Genomic DNA, 18,160 nt, shown 5'->3' on the forward strand with positions numbered 1-18,160 from the left:
TGCATCACTGCTCTTTGGACTGCTTTTGTATTTGAAATTTCCTGCTATTGTGTCTCTGAGTACATTAGAAAATTTAGTGGCATGATTCCAAACTCTGTTCTTCCCTTTTGGATGTGCCATTTACACTTTTGTGTTTGCAGCTGTTGACGTCCCTTTATACACACGCTCTATTTCTGCCGTTACAATAATCCCTGTGAAGAAAGTGAAAAGTTCTCCTCACCTAGTGCTGCCTACAGGTATCTTTTTCTTACTCCCCCCTGCTGTGTATTAGTTGCCATCATTCTCTCTCTTTCTCTGTTTTTTTTTCTCTCTGCTTCACCCACATGCTTTGGCTAGCTTTCAGCTTCATCCTTCTCACTGTTTCCAGAGCTGTAGATTTCATCAGTAAGTAATAAAGTTAGCTCCTGATGGCACAGTGCACTGTTCTCAATTATGCTGCTTCTCTGCAGGCATAATTGTGTCTGCTTGAATCTGGGCTCGTTGTAAGCTCTTCTTCTAGTGCTTGGTTATGAATGATGCTGTTATTACAGCCTCATTTTGAACCAAACTCCTGATGAACCAGAGATGTTTCCTGCGTATCTTTAGTCTTTATGAAAGCAAATAGACATCAGAGGTGGTATTTCACAGGTTCAAGCACAGTTCAGCATCTGTGGGATGGTTTTGTTATTCAGTGCATACACTGATATTAGAGAAACTTGATGTGGATAAATAAGGATGTCAGGCTCTTTGTTAACCCCTCCCCTAACACATTTTCCTGCTAGAAGTACAAGATTATTTTTATACTTTGCTGGATTTGGACAGTTGTACCAGGCTACCTGATACTGCTCGTCTCTTCTGATCTGTCACACACGAGCACTAAGTAAGGAGCTTATGTCATTGTGTTTGGTACCATCTGCTGGATCCCTCTATTGAGAAATTTGTATCTTTGTTTTCTTTCTTTTGACTTAAATTGTGAGGGCATATGTCATTGTCAATTTTATTTTCAAGTCTTTTCTTAGTGTTCTGATTTTACCGAGTTCAAAACATTTTTTCAGTGATTCCTACTGTTTTGATTTGACTTACATTTGGAATAAGTTATAGGAAAATAAACTGCTTTGGTAGGGAAAGTTCTCTGTCTTGGCGTACATCTTTCCTCAGTCACTGCAGAGATGTCAGTCCCAAAACTTTCCTGTATCACTGAGGATTCTGCCACCCAAACCTTTGCGTGTGAATGGAGCACACAAGAGCATCAGGCACAGAGAACTTAGAGTTTTTTTTCCCTCTTATGATTTCATATATCCCTAATTCAGAAGTGAGGTATGTCAGTGTGCAGTGTAAGCTGTGCTTTCTGCTGTACTGAAACATTCAGAACTATCTCAATTAATTCTGGGCCTTATAATCCCAGGCTGCATGCTCTCACTCTGCTCCAGGTGTGCTGTTTATTTTTGCCAAGGACAAGGATAAAGGAAAAGGAAAGACCTTTTCACTTGCTCATCTGGTTAATGACTAAGAATCAAAATGTTGACTAGAAAGGAGAGGAGGGAAAAGAATGAACTGGAGTGTTAAGTAAAGAGTGCTTTAGCAGAAGGTGCTAAGGAAGTTTTATCCTCTTGCATGCTTTGCTATATAACCTTGGAGAAAGAGGAGTTGGTGGAGCAAAGAAGAACCAACCACATCACAATTTCTTAATTCACCTTAATTCGTGAAGATGCTGATGTGCTCTTCCTAAGCTCCAAAATGTTGTTAAGATCTGGCCTCTATGAAGAGCTTTAACATCTCTTGAACCTCAGCCTGAGTCTTAGTGTAAGATTTGTCTCAAAAAAATACTTCTAATCTGGATGTTGGTCTCCAACGGTACATGGAGAGCAATGAACAGTTCCAGCACCTTTCTCCTCCTCTATACTACAGGCATTTCTGCTGTGAGCTCTAGGTGTTTTTGTGAGTGTAGAAGAGTGGCAGCCCTTCACTCTCTGTCCTGATAACTCCCAACAATGTGTCTATGCTTCATAGTTACAGTATTCTTGAAACTGGAGTCACAAAACATAAACTTTGTTGCTCTGGTTTGAACGTGGATCTGTTCTGTCCTGAGGCTGTGTGTTGTGTTGTATGGATGTGTCAGCCAGTGATAGCCCTGGGCCAAGATAGTCTTCTAACTCTACTCTGCATCAAGTGCTTTAGGGCTTTCTCACAAAGAGTAGCTTCAGGTAGCAGATCCACCCTAGTACTGGAGAAGAGGTGGAATACGTAGGGAGTCAGATGTTTTTTCCATCAGTTCTGTTTTTACTTAATTTGCAGTACTGAAGCAACCTCTAGGAGGGGAAGTACTATCCACGCCAGCATACCAAATGCTACTCAGTCAGAGAAATCTGCTTCTATTTCAGCAGCTGTGAGGGTGACCCTAAAGCATGATGCTAGTATGTTTAAGGATTAAGCAGCATTTGGTATGTGTGGATCTGCTACTTGAAAATATCCTTTTTGGGAAAGCCTTAAAGTTTTGTAAGCTCAAGCCTGAATCATGGAGATTCAGCAGTGTGGGTTTCCAGTATGAACCAGGTGCTTGACATGCAGTGGGTCTTACCACTTACTGCTCTTATCCATCTGCCACTCCTGATGTTTCATTTTGTTGTGGCAGTGTTTTGCAACCATGGCTGAAGCACTGTCGTGGTCTGTAGGCACTGTCTGGTTGTGGATGTAATGAGTGGTTTCTTACTGGAATTAGGCAGTGGATGCTGATCTGCACGAATACAAGCTGTTATCTGGGAAGTGAACAGCAGCTTCTGCCCGTTCCCTTCAGTCTGAAGGCATAACTGTCACTATGATAACAGCTCCCAGAGAAGAGCTCTGTCCCTCCCGGTACAGAGGGAACTTGATCCTTACCTGTAAATATAAAAAGTAATCATGTTGTCTCTTGTGCAACATGGCACATCCTCAGATCCCCTTCAGGCTCCCTCTGTATTGTGGTAGGACTAGTACCTCTCTTGAGGTAGGTCAAAGTGAAAAGGCTGGTGGCAGCTGCAGGGCAGTAGTAGGTAGTGCGTAAGAAATGGAGATGATATGTTTTCCCATGCAAGTAGGTTGGATAAGCAAGAGTCTCTTTAGGCGTATTGTTTCTACAGATATCTTAGAGGAAACAACTCTCCGGAAAGATTTTAAATAAGGGCAGGAAGATAGCCTTGAAGTTCTGTTTTGTTATTGCTGAATAAGGGGAGAGAAGGAAAGAATCTAAATCCACAGACTGGAGTGCACAAGGGTAAACCTGGACAGAAGCTGTGATGAATGAGGCCTTAGCAAGGAAGCTGACGTGACCTGGTGTTTGGCTTACAGGGTGTTCTGTTAAATTTCTTTGCACTTTACGGCATTTGGGTTCCTACATCAAAAAGATACAACAGCACCATCATGGAATGGGGGGACCTGGCAAGGAGGCAACTTGCAGATCATATTCATAGTTCTGATTTTGTCAAAACAAGATTTTGTCCTCCAGTAAGCTTAAGGCTTTTTCTTTCTTGGACAGGACAAAAGGCATTTTTAAGCACACAAATCATACTTCTGTATACCACTGAGACATCCCAACAGAAGAGCCACAGGTGTAATGCTGTCCTGCTGATACAATGTTTACATGCAGAGCATACCAAATAAAGCAAATGGACCCATGAAATTTGGTTCAACCACTCATCCTTTTTTCCTGCTTTCTTAGCTCTATTACACTGGCGCAGAACTTGTTTCTACATTCATCAGTTACTTGAATACAAAACTGCTTAGAATTCTCAATGCTTAAAATCCACAGCTAATCTTCATCAACATAAACATTACTAGATCGATTCACTCGGAGGCAGCCATGCTAAAGTTACTCCACAGAGCTCTAATGGTTCCTAATAGCTTTGTATCATCTCTTTCACTGTGTCTTTTCTGTGCATGTACATTTCCTCTAGAAACAGATCCCACTAAAATCTGCAGCGGAAAAGGAGCTGTGACTCTCTGGGCGTCTTCAGCCTCTGAAGAGAATCAGAAAATCTTTTCACCATATCCTCCTCAGGATGCTGAGAAACCTGAGAGTAAGTGAAGCGGGTGCAAAGTTAACTGGAAAATGTTACCTTGTAACATTGTGTGAGGTCAATTCAGAGCCTTGGGCTGGGTTTTTTTTTGCTGTTATTTTAAATTAAAATTTAAAGCCTGAGGTCCTGTAGCTTTGGAAACTTCTTTTTAAAAACCAGATCAGGTTCTAAATCTCCAAGGGCAGAGATGGACACCTATTCTCTTCCAGTGCATGACTGCTCTCTCATTGACCTAAGTTTTTTCACAGTTCTTTTGCTACCAGGAGCACCAAGAATTCTCATCTAGTTGTTATTGTGGTAATTGGTTGGTTGTTTTGTTTTGTCTGTTCTGGCAGACCTTTATCCCAGCCAAGATGAACCAGAAAGAGGCCAGATAGTGCTGCTTGCCACCACAGCATTCACTTGTGTTGTCAAGGGAGCAGGGATGGCATCCCAGACAGACAGTGTCGCCACAGAGCTTTGCCATCGTTCAATAGCAGAAGTGTAATTACTTAATTGTAGGAGACAGGCAAAGAATAATAAACCTGGCCAATGTAATGGGTCTGGCAGAGAGGATGAACTCCCACAGGCAAGATGCTGTTAAGGGGGGTGGGGGGTCAAACTTCCAAAGCACACATCATTTCTGGGTGTACTGTTATAGGAAGGGTGATTCCATTAATTCCAGCCCTAGTGTGCCACTTTCTGCTCTATCTTCTCCTCCCCTTCTGCTTTACCCTTGACCTTCCCTCTTTTCATGCTCCTGCCCCCCACCACTACCTCTCACCTTTCTGCTGATGGCTTCATAAATTTCCACCAGCCTGAATGGCAGTGAGCCCATTACTATGGAAATGAGGTCGTTAATACTTCCTTTGCTTATTCTCTCAATCACTTTATGAAATGTACTTTGGAGCTGGAAGAGCTTTTTGCATCTAACAGCAAAATGACTAGCAGGGGAGGGGTAGTGGGGAGGAGCTCAGTGGGAGGTGGGTAAATAGATGATGGAACCAATGCATCTATATGCATGGACTTGGCTGTAAAGTGGCATTGTTTTGTTTTTAAATTCATTTCATGTTCATGTACTTAGTGTGCAAAACCTGATCAGTTTGTTGACAGTCCTTTGTACCAGTTAATTATATGTGGTGGTGTTGACAAGGGTAGAAATGTCTTCATCAGCTTTATCAGAGCTGAATATGGAGTCCCTGCATTCTCAGTAGTGTATGGTGTTCGAAGCTGCAGCTTTAGAAAGTAGCTAGCTGGACTGCCTTTTTGCCTCTGAAGTAAGAATGTCAATGAACAATTGTTTCTTCATTGCTCTGAATGAATTGCCTTGTGTTTACAAAGGTCAGAAACGAGGAGGGCATGTGTTTGGGGCTGGTCTCTATGGTAATTAGGCAGCCCAGTCAGAGAGCATTTTATGTGTGAAATGAAGTAACTCGACTCTTTACTCCAATCAGTACATGTTGTCTGTAAATGTAACAGTTTATTTTTATTTTTTCCCTTTCTTTTCCTTTATGTCTGTCCTCCACTCCCATCCCTTCTGTCCCTCTTTTCTGTGAAATGCTTAGGTCTGGAGCCAGAAAACACAGAAGCAGGTACAAACATTGACTACTTACATTGTTGCTTCTGCTACTTTCTTGGAAGTATTTCTTTTTGTCTGTAGGGGAAAAAAAAATAAAAATCCTTTCCCTTCACTAATTCTAAAGCTGGAGGGAATCCTCTGTCATCTGAATTAGTTTTTTTCTTTCCTTTCTAGATGACTGGAGATCATCACCCAACACTGATGCCAACGGGGATGCCCAACCATCTTCTCTGGCTGCCAAGGGTTATAGGAGTGTGCGTCCAAACCTTTCCTCAGACAGCAAGCCACAGGTAAGCCTTTCTTCTGTGACTCTCAGGGTGATCTTCTGGGTTCAAGCACTTGGATACATGGGCAGGAGTCCTGGGTTGAACTCCAGACTTTGCTGCAGTCTTGGGTAAGTTACTGTGCATCAGCTTTTCCTTCCTGTAAAATGGGGACAACACTGATGTCAGCAAAATGCCGTGGAGCTTCTGTGTTCAGACAGACCACAGTGTTTCCTTGGTGGATGAAGAAGGACAACAATGCTTTTTGCTTGCAACAAAAAGGTGAAGTAGCCATCTCTTAGTTTGTCTTTTGTGTTGGTCTGTTTTCCAGAGGTTGTGCAGGCTGAAATAATTTCTTTAGGGTACACCTGGCAGTTGGAAACAAGTTACTGGGGAAATACCTTTCATTTTTAACACTGTAACTAATACAGGCCTTTTAAGGCTCTTGAGGGAAAGATTATTTGTACCTTAAGATAAATGGTTGAAATGAATCAGTTTAAAGAAGGTGCAACTTCATCCTTTTGAATGGCTGGTCTGCAGAGAGGTGGTCTGAACGCTGATAAGTACGTCCTTTGATAGAAACTGCTTTCAGGAGTCCCCTGAAAGCCTTGTCACCTATCAGAGTGAGGCTGCTTCCATCATCAGCAACCTGTAGTAATGCCAAAGAACAGATGCTGTTCCTAAAATTGTAAGTGGAAGATGGCACATCTCAGATGAAGACGTGGGAAGGAGCAGCACCCTAAAGAAGAGGACTATTTTCTGCCTGACATTTGCAGTTATTCCTATAGTCACTTCTTGATCTTATTGATGAACAGAGAGGAATGTAGTACACCTTACAGAAGTAGCAAAGACTACTGTCCAGTCTAAGGTGAAATGGAACAAAATAAGAACAGGCAATTGTGGATAGATAATTTGTGTTTTGTCATAATTTTCTCATTTCTCACTGCATGGCAGTACAGGGATAAAGTGAGCCTAGCATAAGAAATTGTTGTGGAGCTGAATTAAAGCTTCGCATTAAAGCTACTTTCTATAAACCAAAAGAGGATGATCCTCTTCCAAAACTAGAAGCCCTTCTGAAGAAGCACTTCCCAACCCACTTCTGCAGTCTTCCCTCATCAGGGATGAAGGTGAAAGAGGAGTAACACAAGGATAGGAGTAGCTGCAATTTTATGAAACTTGTTTAGATATGTATCCATCTAACAAGAACAGGTGCTGACCTCAACCCATCATATGTGGATGAATTTTACAGGTGGTACTTTTTCGTGTTTGATTGTCATGAGCTGTTAGGGAATCTTCATTCTGATTTTGACTATTTTAGAAGTGATTTAGCTACTCTTTGCCCATAAAGATACAGCAGCAGTATGCATGTGTATGGTTCTGAGTCTGTAGTCTCCTGAGGGTTAATTAGCAAGAATGCAGGGAGCTGCTGTTCAGTAGGCTGGTGTTTTAGTTTATTCTTTTCAGCAGCTTATCACTTTTGGCTACTGGCAACCAGTATTGCAGTTATTTTTCTTTGAAACAATTTGGCTTTCAGCAAAAATTCACTGTGATTGGAACTGGAGCTGCAGTTAGCTGCAAAGTACCAAAACCAGTAATATTGTCTGCTGCTTATTTTTTGTTTCCAGCTCTCCCACTCCCTTAAAATTCACTGGAAAGATAATTTCTCTGTAGCAGTTTTAATTTTGAAGGCAAATTCTTATTAACTCTGTTCCTCAGGAAACTTTAATTATTCTGATTTTGTCAAAAGCAGGACTGAAAAAGTCCTGGAAAAAAAAAAAAATAAGGTCCAGCTTTTCAGTGGCAATAAATGCTGACTTCTTACTTGGACAACTGCAATCTGTTGTATTCATGTCTGTTTTCATTAGCACTGACTTCTTCATATTCATCTTTTGCAGTGCACTTAATGTGCAGTGGAGATGGTCTAGAGCTCTGAATTTGGCTTTGGAATTCAGATATCCCCTGTGCTGGGAAGTATTTGGTTACACTGATACATGCCTCGGTTTAGTTAGGCAGGATATTAAATCTTAATATGGAAATGTGTAGGCAGAATCTTAGAGCTGGGTAATGTTTGTGTGCTGCAGTGAGGAGTGCTGAGAGAGGCTCTGTGAGATGATGTGAGTTCTGTACTGGCCTTCCAGATACTGTATTTGCTTTTTGTTCTTGCTGTATTAAAACCTGCTTAACCCAAATCTAATGACCAAATTCATTCTTCCAATTTATTCTTCCCTCCTTTTTCCCTTTATTTTGTGCTGCTTTTTCTCTCCCTCTCTTGCTTCTTGATTCTGCCTGGGCAGGCCCTTCCTCCTCCCCGTCCTCCTCTCCCCAAAGAGGAAAGCTTTGCATGGCGTCCTCGCACTGACACTAAAACAACCAACCTGCTGCCAGTGCCCATTATGGACTGCGTGTACCTGAACGCACCCAAGCCTTCTGCTCAGCGTGCATCACTAAATGCCAGTGCACGGTGTTACTTCTCATCACCCACCCCCTATGGGTCAGTCCCCAGCGGGAAGCAAGGCTTGCCAGCAGGGCATTTTCCTTCAGGTCCCAGAGATATGGTGCATGTTGGGCAGCCACTCTTGGAAAGTAGCTCCTCATCAAATGCATCATCCTTACAACACAACCCTGACAGGGCAGATCCCAGTAGTAAGGCTGGAATGAATTCCAGTCATGAGACGAAGGCGGATAAAAAGGTCAGCAAACTATATGTAGCTTGTTTATCTAACAACACTTGCTCGGCCACGTCTGAAAATTCCACTGGCACCACACATGACCCATCAGCCAGCACCAGTTTGGGAGCTGAGGTCACTCAGGCACCAGCCACCGATATTGTTTTCTCTGCAACGGGAAAAGCTCTTCCTGCTCCTCCTCCTCCTCCTATTCCTCCCAGGCCGTACTTTTACATTGTCCTCAATAAAGACGCAGTTAGTTCTGATCTGGGCCAGCCCTCCTGGACTCAGTCGTCACCTCCGCAAGCTTTGAGGGACAGAGTGCTAGAGCCCCAGAGCACAGCTGCCACAGAGGACAGAATGAGAAAAGAGCCTTACCTTACCCAGCAGCGGCGGCCGCCATACAAGGCAGTGGGACGCAGCATGGTACATGTTTTCTACATAACCTTGTTTTCTTTCAGCCATTTGAATGGTTCTTTAATTCATTACAATGTTTCCTTAATGCTTTATCCCCATCCTTCCTAATTTCTGAGCATCTGATACACCACCTGAGCCTTCATGATCTTCTACTCCATGATATTTAACACCTCATGTCTCCCCAACACTGATCTGTGTGTTTGTGTGTGCATGTTGTTTGTAGGGGGCTGGGTTGGACTGGCTAAGATCTTGCTATTTTAGGGAGGTGTAAAAGAGGTGAACTCTGTTACGTGTTGGTTAGTGCTTCTCAAGTGATGGGTGAGTGCAGCACTGTTTTGTGGTTTGATTTAGCCTCTCTGCAAATGACAGGAGAGAAGGGTGGTGAGGGGATGGAAGATGCTGTTTTATTCTTTTTTTTCTCTAAGAAGCTGTGTGTGCATACAGAGGCCATGGCGGAAAGACTGAAGAAGTACATTTCTCTAGGGAAAGAAAGTCTTTTGGGGCTTTGTATTAATCGGGGTGCATCCTTGCATGACACTGTATGGCTGCGTTAGACTAAAGTTCCTATCTTCCCCTTTGCATAACAACACCTTGTTTCCTACAGGATGGCACTGCCACTACAACTCAGCCTGGGGTTATAGTAGTCCCCCTTGTCCAGATTAATCCAGACAGACAGCAAGAAGGCAGCTCCAGCACTCCTCCACCGCCTCTGGTTCCTTTTGGGCAAGGCTCCGTATTCCCTGAGACTGTTCCTCCTGGCACACCCTTGACTTTTCCGACTTTAGATGATTTCATTCCCCCACATCTCCAGAGGGGTTCCCACCATAACCAAGCACCCTCTGCGTCTGGCACATCACCCTCTGTTTACCCGAAACTTCCATTCTTCTCAACACCACCTTCACTTGTACCTCCGGTTACGGGGGCTTTGCACAGGGGTTTGAAGCCTGAAATCACTGGAGTCACCTCACGTACAGTAAGCTTGCCAAGTACCCTTCTCACTCTTGTCCTAAATTTGTATTCCCAGATTAAAATTACTTTCTCCTTGGCATACTAAACTTGAGAGGAGTGATGACTCACTCCCTGCTAGCAGCATGACAACTGAAACCTTGTTTACGTCCTATGCTAGTGCATGCACATTGCCTGCCCTGTGCAGCTTTAAACTTTTTATTGACTTCTCATATGCAACATTTGGCTGTCTACTTCTGTATCCATTCTGCTAGGTGTTGCACATTTTAAGAGCCTTCACAAGGCTTTGCTAATAATTAATTCTGTGTAAGCAGAATAGCTGCAACTAACTGATCTCTTCAGGCTCTTTTAATAGCATCCTTAATTGTGTTTGAACAACACTGTTAGTAGTAATAGCAGACCAGTTGAAGGTTAGGGCTGGCTTTCTGTTCCCCTTGGAGCTGCAAGACTGTATAATCTCTACAGAAATTCCTGTTGAAGCCCATGTAAGATTGCTGCTGATATCCAGTGACCTACAAACAATACTATCAGTTACTGAGCTGACACTCTCCCAAGTTCATAGGCGCCATGGGATAGGTTAGGATCAGAGTGTCTCTTCAGTACTGAGTTACCAGTCTTTGACTGAATTCTTCAGAATTTTCATAAAGTATTGTAATAATTGTAACTTGAACTTTACTGTGTTCTTCCTGGCTTAGGTATTTTCTCTTTAAACTCCTCACCTTCCATTAAAAAGTCCTTTCAAACAAGGAGGAGAAGTTGCTCTCAGCTGAAGTTTCAGAGGAGACAAAAAGTACAAGGAGGGTCAGATACTGGAAGTCTTAAAACCACCAGCCTTTTGATATGCTTGCTCATGGGAGTAAGCAAAAATCCCAGCAGAACCTCCATCTCTTATGGTGGCACTTCCTTTGGCCTTTGGTTCTATAGGGGTCAAACAGGTGCCCCAAACAGGCATATGGGGCTTGAGAGGAAGGGAAGAAAAGAGAACTGAGGATGATACTTTAGAAAGTTCTCAGCACTTTCTGTTTCTGTTGGAATTAGTGGGATTTTACTGCTGAGAACAATTAAAGTATTTTTACAGAGTCTATCTGCAGGCACTAGGAAGCTGGGACTCCTAAGCGTGACTTGACCTCACACCCTTCTTCTTTTAGGGGTTCTTTATACATTAGTTATCAAAATGAAGCTCAAGTGCACCTCCCCTACTTCTCCCCAACTCCCACGCCCTTCTCACAAATTGCATTGCTTGGAATACTATCACAAGCCAGCAAAATGGGGTTAGGTCTCTGTCTCAGAGACCTTTGTTTCTGTTCTGCCTTTATGAATTGACCATGGCCTGATTGGGATGATTCTTGGACGAAGAACACCTTCATCCAGCAGAACTGGATTGTTCTGCCCTACTTCCCCTCTAGGCTGGAATAACTATAGACGCTGCTTCTGTTGATGGCCAGTTCTACTATAACTTGTTGGATCTCTGGCTTCTTACATTATCCTTTAAAGCCCTTTCCATTGACGCTGGTGGGTGTGAGGGCACTAAGCTTCACTCAGCCATAAAAACACAGAGAGATTATTCTTCTGGATTAATAGTCTGTGTATTTATTTATTTATTTTTGGTACTGACTTTAAACTCATGTTTGGATGTTCAGCTCTGTTTCACAGATCAGTGGCCTGCAGCATTCCACTCTGACAGTGGAGCAGCAAGAATGCAGAAATTCCATGTTCCCTCTGTTTGGATGCTTATTCCCCATTAAATCTAACTGTAATTGTGCATCCAAATTCCATGAGAAGCTTTGAAAAATCTCAGCCTAAACAGATGCACGCATTCTTAGGCCATCACCCCTTTGTTTTTGTTGGCAGTAAGGTGAGGAGGGAGCCTGATATCCTTAGACTGAGAGTTTTCAAGTAACTAATTTTTAAGTCTCCCTGTGGGCCCAGCCTTTATTTTTAGCTGTGGTGATACCAAAGGTGGGTTTGAAACTCATAAACAATGGAGCTGGCTGCCTTAGGAAGGCAAAAGTAGCTTGCTATCCATGTTCCAGCAGCAAAGTTACGTTGAGTTACATTCCTTAGTAGAGTCCTGCTGTTTGTCATTTGTCTGTTTTTCATTATTTTTACCATGTAGACGTCACACGGTCTCTCCTGAGTGATGGGGCTAACCTTATTTCTTGGATCTTCCTTACCAAACCGTCTACAGTAATGTTTCACTCTAGAACTGCATGAGTTCTGCATGCCTGATTCTTGCTATGAAAGGAATTGTTTTAAAACAGCAACCAAAAAAATAAATAAAGTATTTGTGTGTGTATGTATCAGGGAAGGATGTCTGCCTCTTCTCTTACAACTAGAACTGCTTGTTTCTGGCACCCCGTGTTTGCTCTGGAGAGCTTGCCGGTTTAATTTAGTGCCTCCTTTTGGGGTTGGAGTTGTGAAACCCAACACCAAAGAATTATACAACTGCCTTAGCAAACTAATTGCATTAACAAGAAGCAGAGTATGTACATGGAGCAAGGTAATGCTCATGCTTATGCCTTTTTACTAAAATTTGCTATGATTATGCTTCTCATTCAGTCTCAAATGGCTTTTTTTCCCCCTGGATTTTCCCAGTGCTGCAGCTTTCCTGCATGCTGTTGATAATGTATTGCTCTCCTTTTCAGGATGCAGCTCCTGTACTAAATGAAGTGACCCAGCCTAGCAGTGGCACTGACTATCCAACTTCCTTCACGTCAATCAACAAGTCATCTTCTGCCTATCCCTCTACCACAATTGTCAATCCCACTATTGTACTCTTGCAGCACAATCGAGGTAAGGAGACTTCCAGGTAGACAATTAGGTTAAAACTGAGTAACCTGTTAAAATCTCAAGGAACTTAGAAATGTGTGTGCTATGGACAGTGAAGTCCATACTACTAAAGAATAGTAAAGATGATTCCAGGAAGTGTTGGGACTGCAGCATGCTCCAGGTTTCTAATTAGTACCAGTGGATCAATAGCTGCTTTGATGTCGGGGAATATGATTCTAAGGGGACATATTAAGTTATTGCAGGTAACAGCTTATCCCTCATTATGTGTTCTGTTGCGGTGGAAACGGTGTATATTGTTGTCTATCTGTCAGTAGAATCAAGATAAACTGAGGTAGGTCAGCTTCACTGGAAAAGGTATGAACTACTTCTCAGCTACTTCAGGGGGGAGCAGCCACATTTACCCAGTAGTAAATCGACCAATTGCCAGTATGTTTGAATTTGACAGTCTGTTCCTCTGTCCACGACTTGTTAAACTCAGACCCTCATTGCAGAACACCCTGTGCTCTAGATTTGTGTATCAACAATTTGTGTATCAACGCAAGACAGCTCATACAAATCTTTCTCCACATCACTGCAGCTTCTTCTGAATATCCATTCAGAATGTAATATCTCTTTATCAGAGGTAATATCTCTTTATCTCTCATGTTTGAGGAAAACTTTTCCTTCTCCTATTTATCTCCCGATGACTGGCAATACCTCAGGCTCCCAGTTGGTTTTGCATCAACGAAGACTGTAGTTTGTAGAGGTCCACACTGATGCAGTCCCAGTTTGCTTTGGCTTCTAGTGAACCTGGGAAACTCCAAGATAGGAGGAGGAGGAGTTTAATCTGCAATGCTGAAACCTGTGTTTTGTGAAGCCAAAAATCAGGAAATAGCAGCAAGGCTTGCACTCATTTTAATCAGCCTGCTTACCAACGTTTGTTGTTCTGTTCCTTTGCAGATGACATGTATATTCTTTTCTTTAGTGCCTCTGTTAAACAGACTACTGTCTTTAGCTCCAGAGATAGTTACTGTGCTGTAGCCCAGCTGATGCTATCGCTCATGTGAGTGGGTTGTATCTCTTCCTTTCTTCCAGCATCTGAAGAAACTTTTTGTTCTCCTGAGTGAGAATGTCTGGATTCCCAAATGTTTTATCTGAGACAACCTTTTTATCTCAAAGCTTTTTGTTGCCTTCCTTAAGCAGGGTTACTGTTCTAGTGGGTTTTTGTTATAAATCTGGAGCATTTTAGAGTGTGTGCCTCCCAAGGATACTTTCTCTATGTGGACTTCAAGAGCATGACAAATTTGTATAATATGATGGTCCACACACTCTGGCTTTGAGGCAAGGGATGTCAGACTGTTCACTTGATTAATTGACTTTGCAGACAATGATTTTATTCTGTCTTGAATATCTCTTCCCTCTGCCCATCAGGTCTCATAATACTGTAGCCTGATGTATTGAAGAGCCTTATCAAATTTTTGTTGACTGTGTTATAGGTCACAATTTGTTAAGCAGCATAACTGAGTCTATGAAATATCCCATTCAAACATATTTTCCAGTCTTTAGAAATCAAACCTGTAATTTGTAAGGATCATATTGAGAACACATCTTCATCATCAGCCTGTACTGACTGATGCTATATGCTGAACTGTTTTTAATAATGAAATCTTCTATCAGTCATTACAATATTTTTTCTGAGGTTACTGTCAGCTTGACAGGCAGATGTCCCAACCATCACATTTATGCTTTTCAAATGTTGTCACGGCATCTTTCTTCCTGTCCTGTCGGGTTTCCTTTGGATTGCAAGGCACACTGAGGATGAATGTCAACAGTCCAGCAAGCTTCTCTTCCTGAAACTTCTTCCTTTAGAACAAAAAAAAGCTGGTCTAAAATTCTTCAGTGCACTTCATATGATCACACTGATTATCAAGTCTCTGACCTCGGTCCTTTGTTACCGTTGAAGTGGAAAGTATTTCACCATCAGACAGTAGGACGTCAGACTTCTTATTTAATGAGGGGGAAAAAAAAGAATGGAAANGTTGCTGTCATTCAGCTTGGTCCTTTGTTACCGTTGAAGTGGAAAGTATTTCACCATCAGACAGTAGGACGTCAGACTTCTTATTTAATGAGGGGGAAAAAAAAGAATGGAAATAGTGATTGGATGTGTCATCTTTTTTGCTCCCTTAATAACAGTTTCAATGTGCCTATTTGGTAAAATATGAAGTCTGCTGTTAGCTCTATTTATTCTGAACCTCTCTTTGAATCTCTGGGATATTCTGTAAATTCTATTTCTCTCATCACGGTTTTCTTCTACTTCCTGGCATATATTATCTACTCATAGGTATGTTTTCTTCCTTTCTGATCTGTTTATATATTGGGGATTTCTTACAGTTCCTTATGCTTCTGACCCCATCTTGACTCCCAGCATAGTATTAAGGGTTTTTGGTAGTGGTTTGCAATATTTTTGTAGTGTAGCTGATAAGGTGTTTTAAAATGGTTCTCACAGCTTAGTGATTTTTTATGTTTCTCTCCTGGCTGACATGATTCATATTTGATTTCATCTTTTTGGACTGTATCCATTCAAAGCTGATTTAGTCCCATGGCAGATAACATTGTTATTGGATTATGGCCGCCTTCCCTTGAAATGGTTAATTGTATTTTGTTCTGAAATCAATTTCTTCATGTCAAGATGAGGTTTAATATAAATTCCTCTTGTGTGCTGTGAATATCCTTTGAGGAAGAAATTTCAAGGTCGTTTTAATGCTGGCAATCTGAAATCTCCAGTAGTTCAGTTAGTCTTCCAGATGGATAATGTGGCTTTTTTTCTTCTCAGTGGTTTATTGATTGCTCTTCAAGGAGCTAGTTACTTTATTCTCTGGAGTGACTGTTGTAGCAGACATCACCTACTGTCCTATTTTATACTTTACTTACTGGTTCATTAGTCTGCAAGCATTTAAGATCTTTTGCTGCGTAGCTGCTAAACTTAGAAACAGGTTGTGACATTTGAAACATGGTAAATACAATTGCTCAGACATGAGATCTCAGAACTTTTTTTTTTAATACCAGATTTCAGTCTCGCCAACTGAATCAGATTTATGCCTATAAACAAGTCATTTCAGATCCTCTACTTCATTCCTAGCATTAGAGTAAGAATTTATTCCCTTCGTATTTGTCACTAGCTAGATTGATGCTTTTTTTTTTTTCTTTTTTTTTGACAACTTAATTTTGCTATGAACATAATGAAATATTTGTTTCTTTCTCCCCTTCTGTTATTGGTTTCAAGCCTTCATTTATTCTGTTGCTCCTCTGGGAATTCTGAAGGCATCTTTAATCATTTCTTCCCTTTTGCCAGCAGTTACGTTCCCCTGCTCAGCCCTTTCTCTGAGGCTCTGACAAGTCTTTGGCCTTTGTTTACAGTCCCAGAACACAAGATCAAAGATCAAATCCTCATTTACCTAGTGCGTGCCTCAGGCTGCAAGCTGCTTCTGGTCAGGTGGGAGAGTGAGATAGCAGATAGGTCCTCAGCTTCTGTCCATCAGCAGCTCTTTCCTAGTCTGAGATACAAGTAGAAAGAAAACATCACCTTCGTGTAAAAAAGAAACAAAAAAACTCACAACCACCAACAACAAAAACTCACAAAAAAAAACCAAAACAACTAGAAGAAACAGAAGCAGCACTTCTGCTCTGCTAGTAAAGGAGCTTTGCTTAGCAAAGAAAAACACTGGTCTCCCTTGTGAAGTTGCTCCATTTAGTACAAATATCCACTGAAGACAGATTCTGCTAGCAAACAAATGTACAAATCAAGGGTTTTTTCCTACTTCAGAGTTGCTTGGCAAGTGTCCCATGCCACCGCAAAGCATAGTTATTTCCTGGGCAGGCAGTGCATGGCATGATTAATTATGAACATTTAACAGGTGTAATTAATATATATGAAGTTTTGTAGTCTTTGCATTAACCACATGAGCTTTCAAGAGTGTCTGCATTTTGTATGTCAGTGAAGTGTTTATTCTTTTCAAATTGCTTTCATGTGTTAAATAACTAGATTAACTGCTAAGCAGTGGATAGAGCAAAGAACACAGCTAAGAATCCTTGGTTTATTTCCGTCCACAACTCAGACAAGCTGTTGGACATCTCTTTAGAAAGCAGCTCTGTCCATCAACTTATAAGGACAGTGAAACACTCCAGAAGATGCCACAGATGTCCCAGTCTGGAAACTCAGTAATGAAAGGCTCTAAAACGAAGTGACATTTCTGAAACTCACAGCCTTACCCAGCCTGTGTCTGTGGGCACATCACTCAGTCTGTGACTCATTAGTGTGAATTGGGAGTCAGCACAACTGTGGCTCGATACTTTCCTATATAGCTATGAAATTATTGTATTATTGTTTTAAAATGCACTTTGTGTTAATGATAGCATTTATTGATCAAGTTGATTGACTCTGAGTCCTCAGTGTTTTTAAAGTTGTCTCCTGTCCAGCTTTTTTCATTCTCTCTGATATTTAAAAAATAAAAAATACTCTTTATAAGTGTGTTGGGCACTGCATCATGAGATTTGTGTAATCCACACGGGTGCTGTGTGGAGAAGGGGCTGTGGATTGTCACTTTAGCAGTGCATCTGAAAACAGACCCTTTCCAGCAGCTGCTGCCATTCTGTCTGCAGCATATTTCTTGCCTGTCAGAAATGCAGCACCAGAGCACTTGCTGTTTGTCTCACCCATTTGTTATGTATTTCTCTTTATTTTGTTTCTTCCTTTACCACAGAACAGCAAAAAAGGCTTAGTAGCTTGGCAGGTATGATGTGAAAGTTCTGCTGCCTCGTACCCACTGCCTCTGCTGGAGCAAAGTGCTGCTTTGTTATCTGTGGAGTGCCTTGAGCAAACACACTTCCCAGGAACTGCAAAAGAAAGACTTTAAATGTTTGTTCTGGCTTAGTCCAGGTCACCAAATGCTTGATTTCAGTCTCTCCTCTACATGCTGCCAGTGTAGCCGTGTTAATATACCTACTGAACTCCTAGAACTGAACAAAATAGGAAAAGGAAGATGAAGATTTAATTGATGCTTTGCCACATGTTGACCTTTCTTATAAACTTTATTTCATTATTTTTCTTTAGAGGAGAGACCACTCAAACACAAATCCTTCACGCACTGATTTTTGCGGGCCAGAACTGTGTTTGCTCAGGGTACCAGTTCTTTGTTGTGCATGAGCCTCTCCTCTGCTAACTGTCCCTCTCAGATTTCTTAATATTTAATGGCTTTGGGCAGCATGTTGATGTGCATGTGAATAAACCTCTCTCTATCTTCTATGCATGCAGTGATATAAAATGAATGGGCCCCAGCAAATCCTTGATGAGGCGGACTGTAAAATGATTGATGTTTTCTCTCCAGAAAATCCATATAGAAGGAGTCCTTAGCAGAGCCTAAAAGTTGTCATGTTGCAGCTCTCTGGAGCATAGTAGATCTTCAGAGCAGTTTGAGTTCCCTGGTTCCTTGC

General features: G+C 41.7%; 1 protein-coding gene across 50 annotated transcripts in view; it reads left to right on the forward strand.

Annotated features, from left to right (window-relative positions):
• Positions 1–18,160, forward strand: part of SORBS1 (sorbin and SH3 domain containing 1) — a 155,265-nt gene that overhangs the window by 93,762 nt on the left and 43,343 nt on the right. For 29 of the 50 annotated variants that reach the window (XM_032445370.1, XM_032445374.1, XM_032445369.1 and 26 more), the window contains 8 exons: positions 141–236; positions 3,909–4,031; positions 5,576–5,602; positions 5,764–5,879; positions 8,147–8,944; positions 9,540–9,908; positions 12,547–12,694; positions 17,431–17,460. In XM_032445370.1, the coding sequence (XP_032301261.1) occupies positions 141–236; positions 3,909–4,031; positions 5,576–5,602; positions 5,764–5,879; positions 8,147–8,944; positions 9,540–9,908; positions 12,547–12,694; positions 17,431–17,460 (1,707 nt within the window). The remainder of the gene's footprint in view (positions 1–140; positions 237–3,908; positions 4,032–5,575; positions 5,603–5,763; positions 5,880–8,146; positions 8,945–9,539; positions 9,909–12,546; positions 12,695–17,430; positions 17,461–18,160) is intronic. The other 21 variants (XM_032445388.1, XM_032445389.1, XM_015866608.2 and 18 more) reach the window with 9 other exon arrangements.

Source organism: Coturnix japonica, chromosome 6 (genome assembly GCF_001577835.2).
Source record: "Coturnix japonica isolate 7356 chromosome 6, Coturnix japonica 2.1, whole genome shotgun sequence".
In the NCBI taxonomy this organism is placed as follows: domain Eukaryota; kingdom Metazoa; phylum Chordata; class Aves; order Galliformes; family Phasianidae; genus Coturnix; species Coturnix japonica.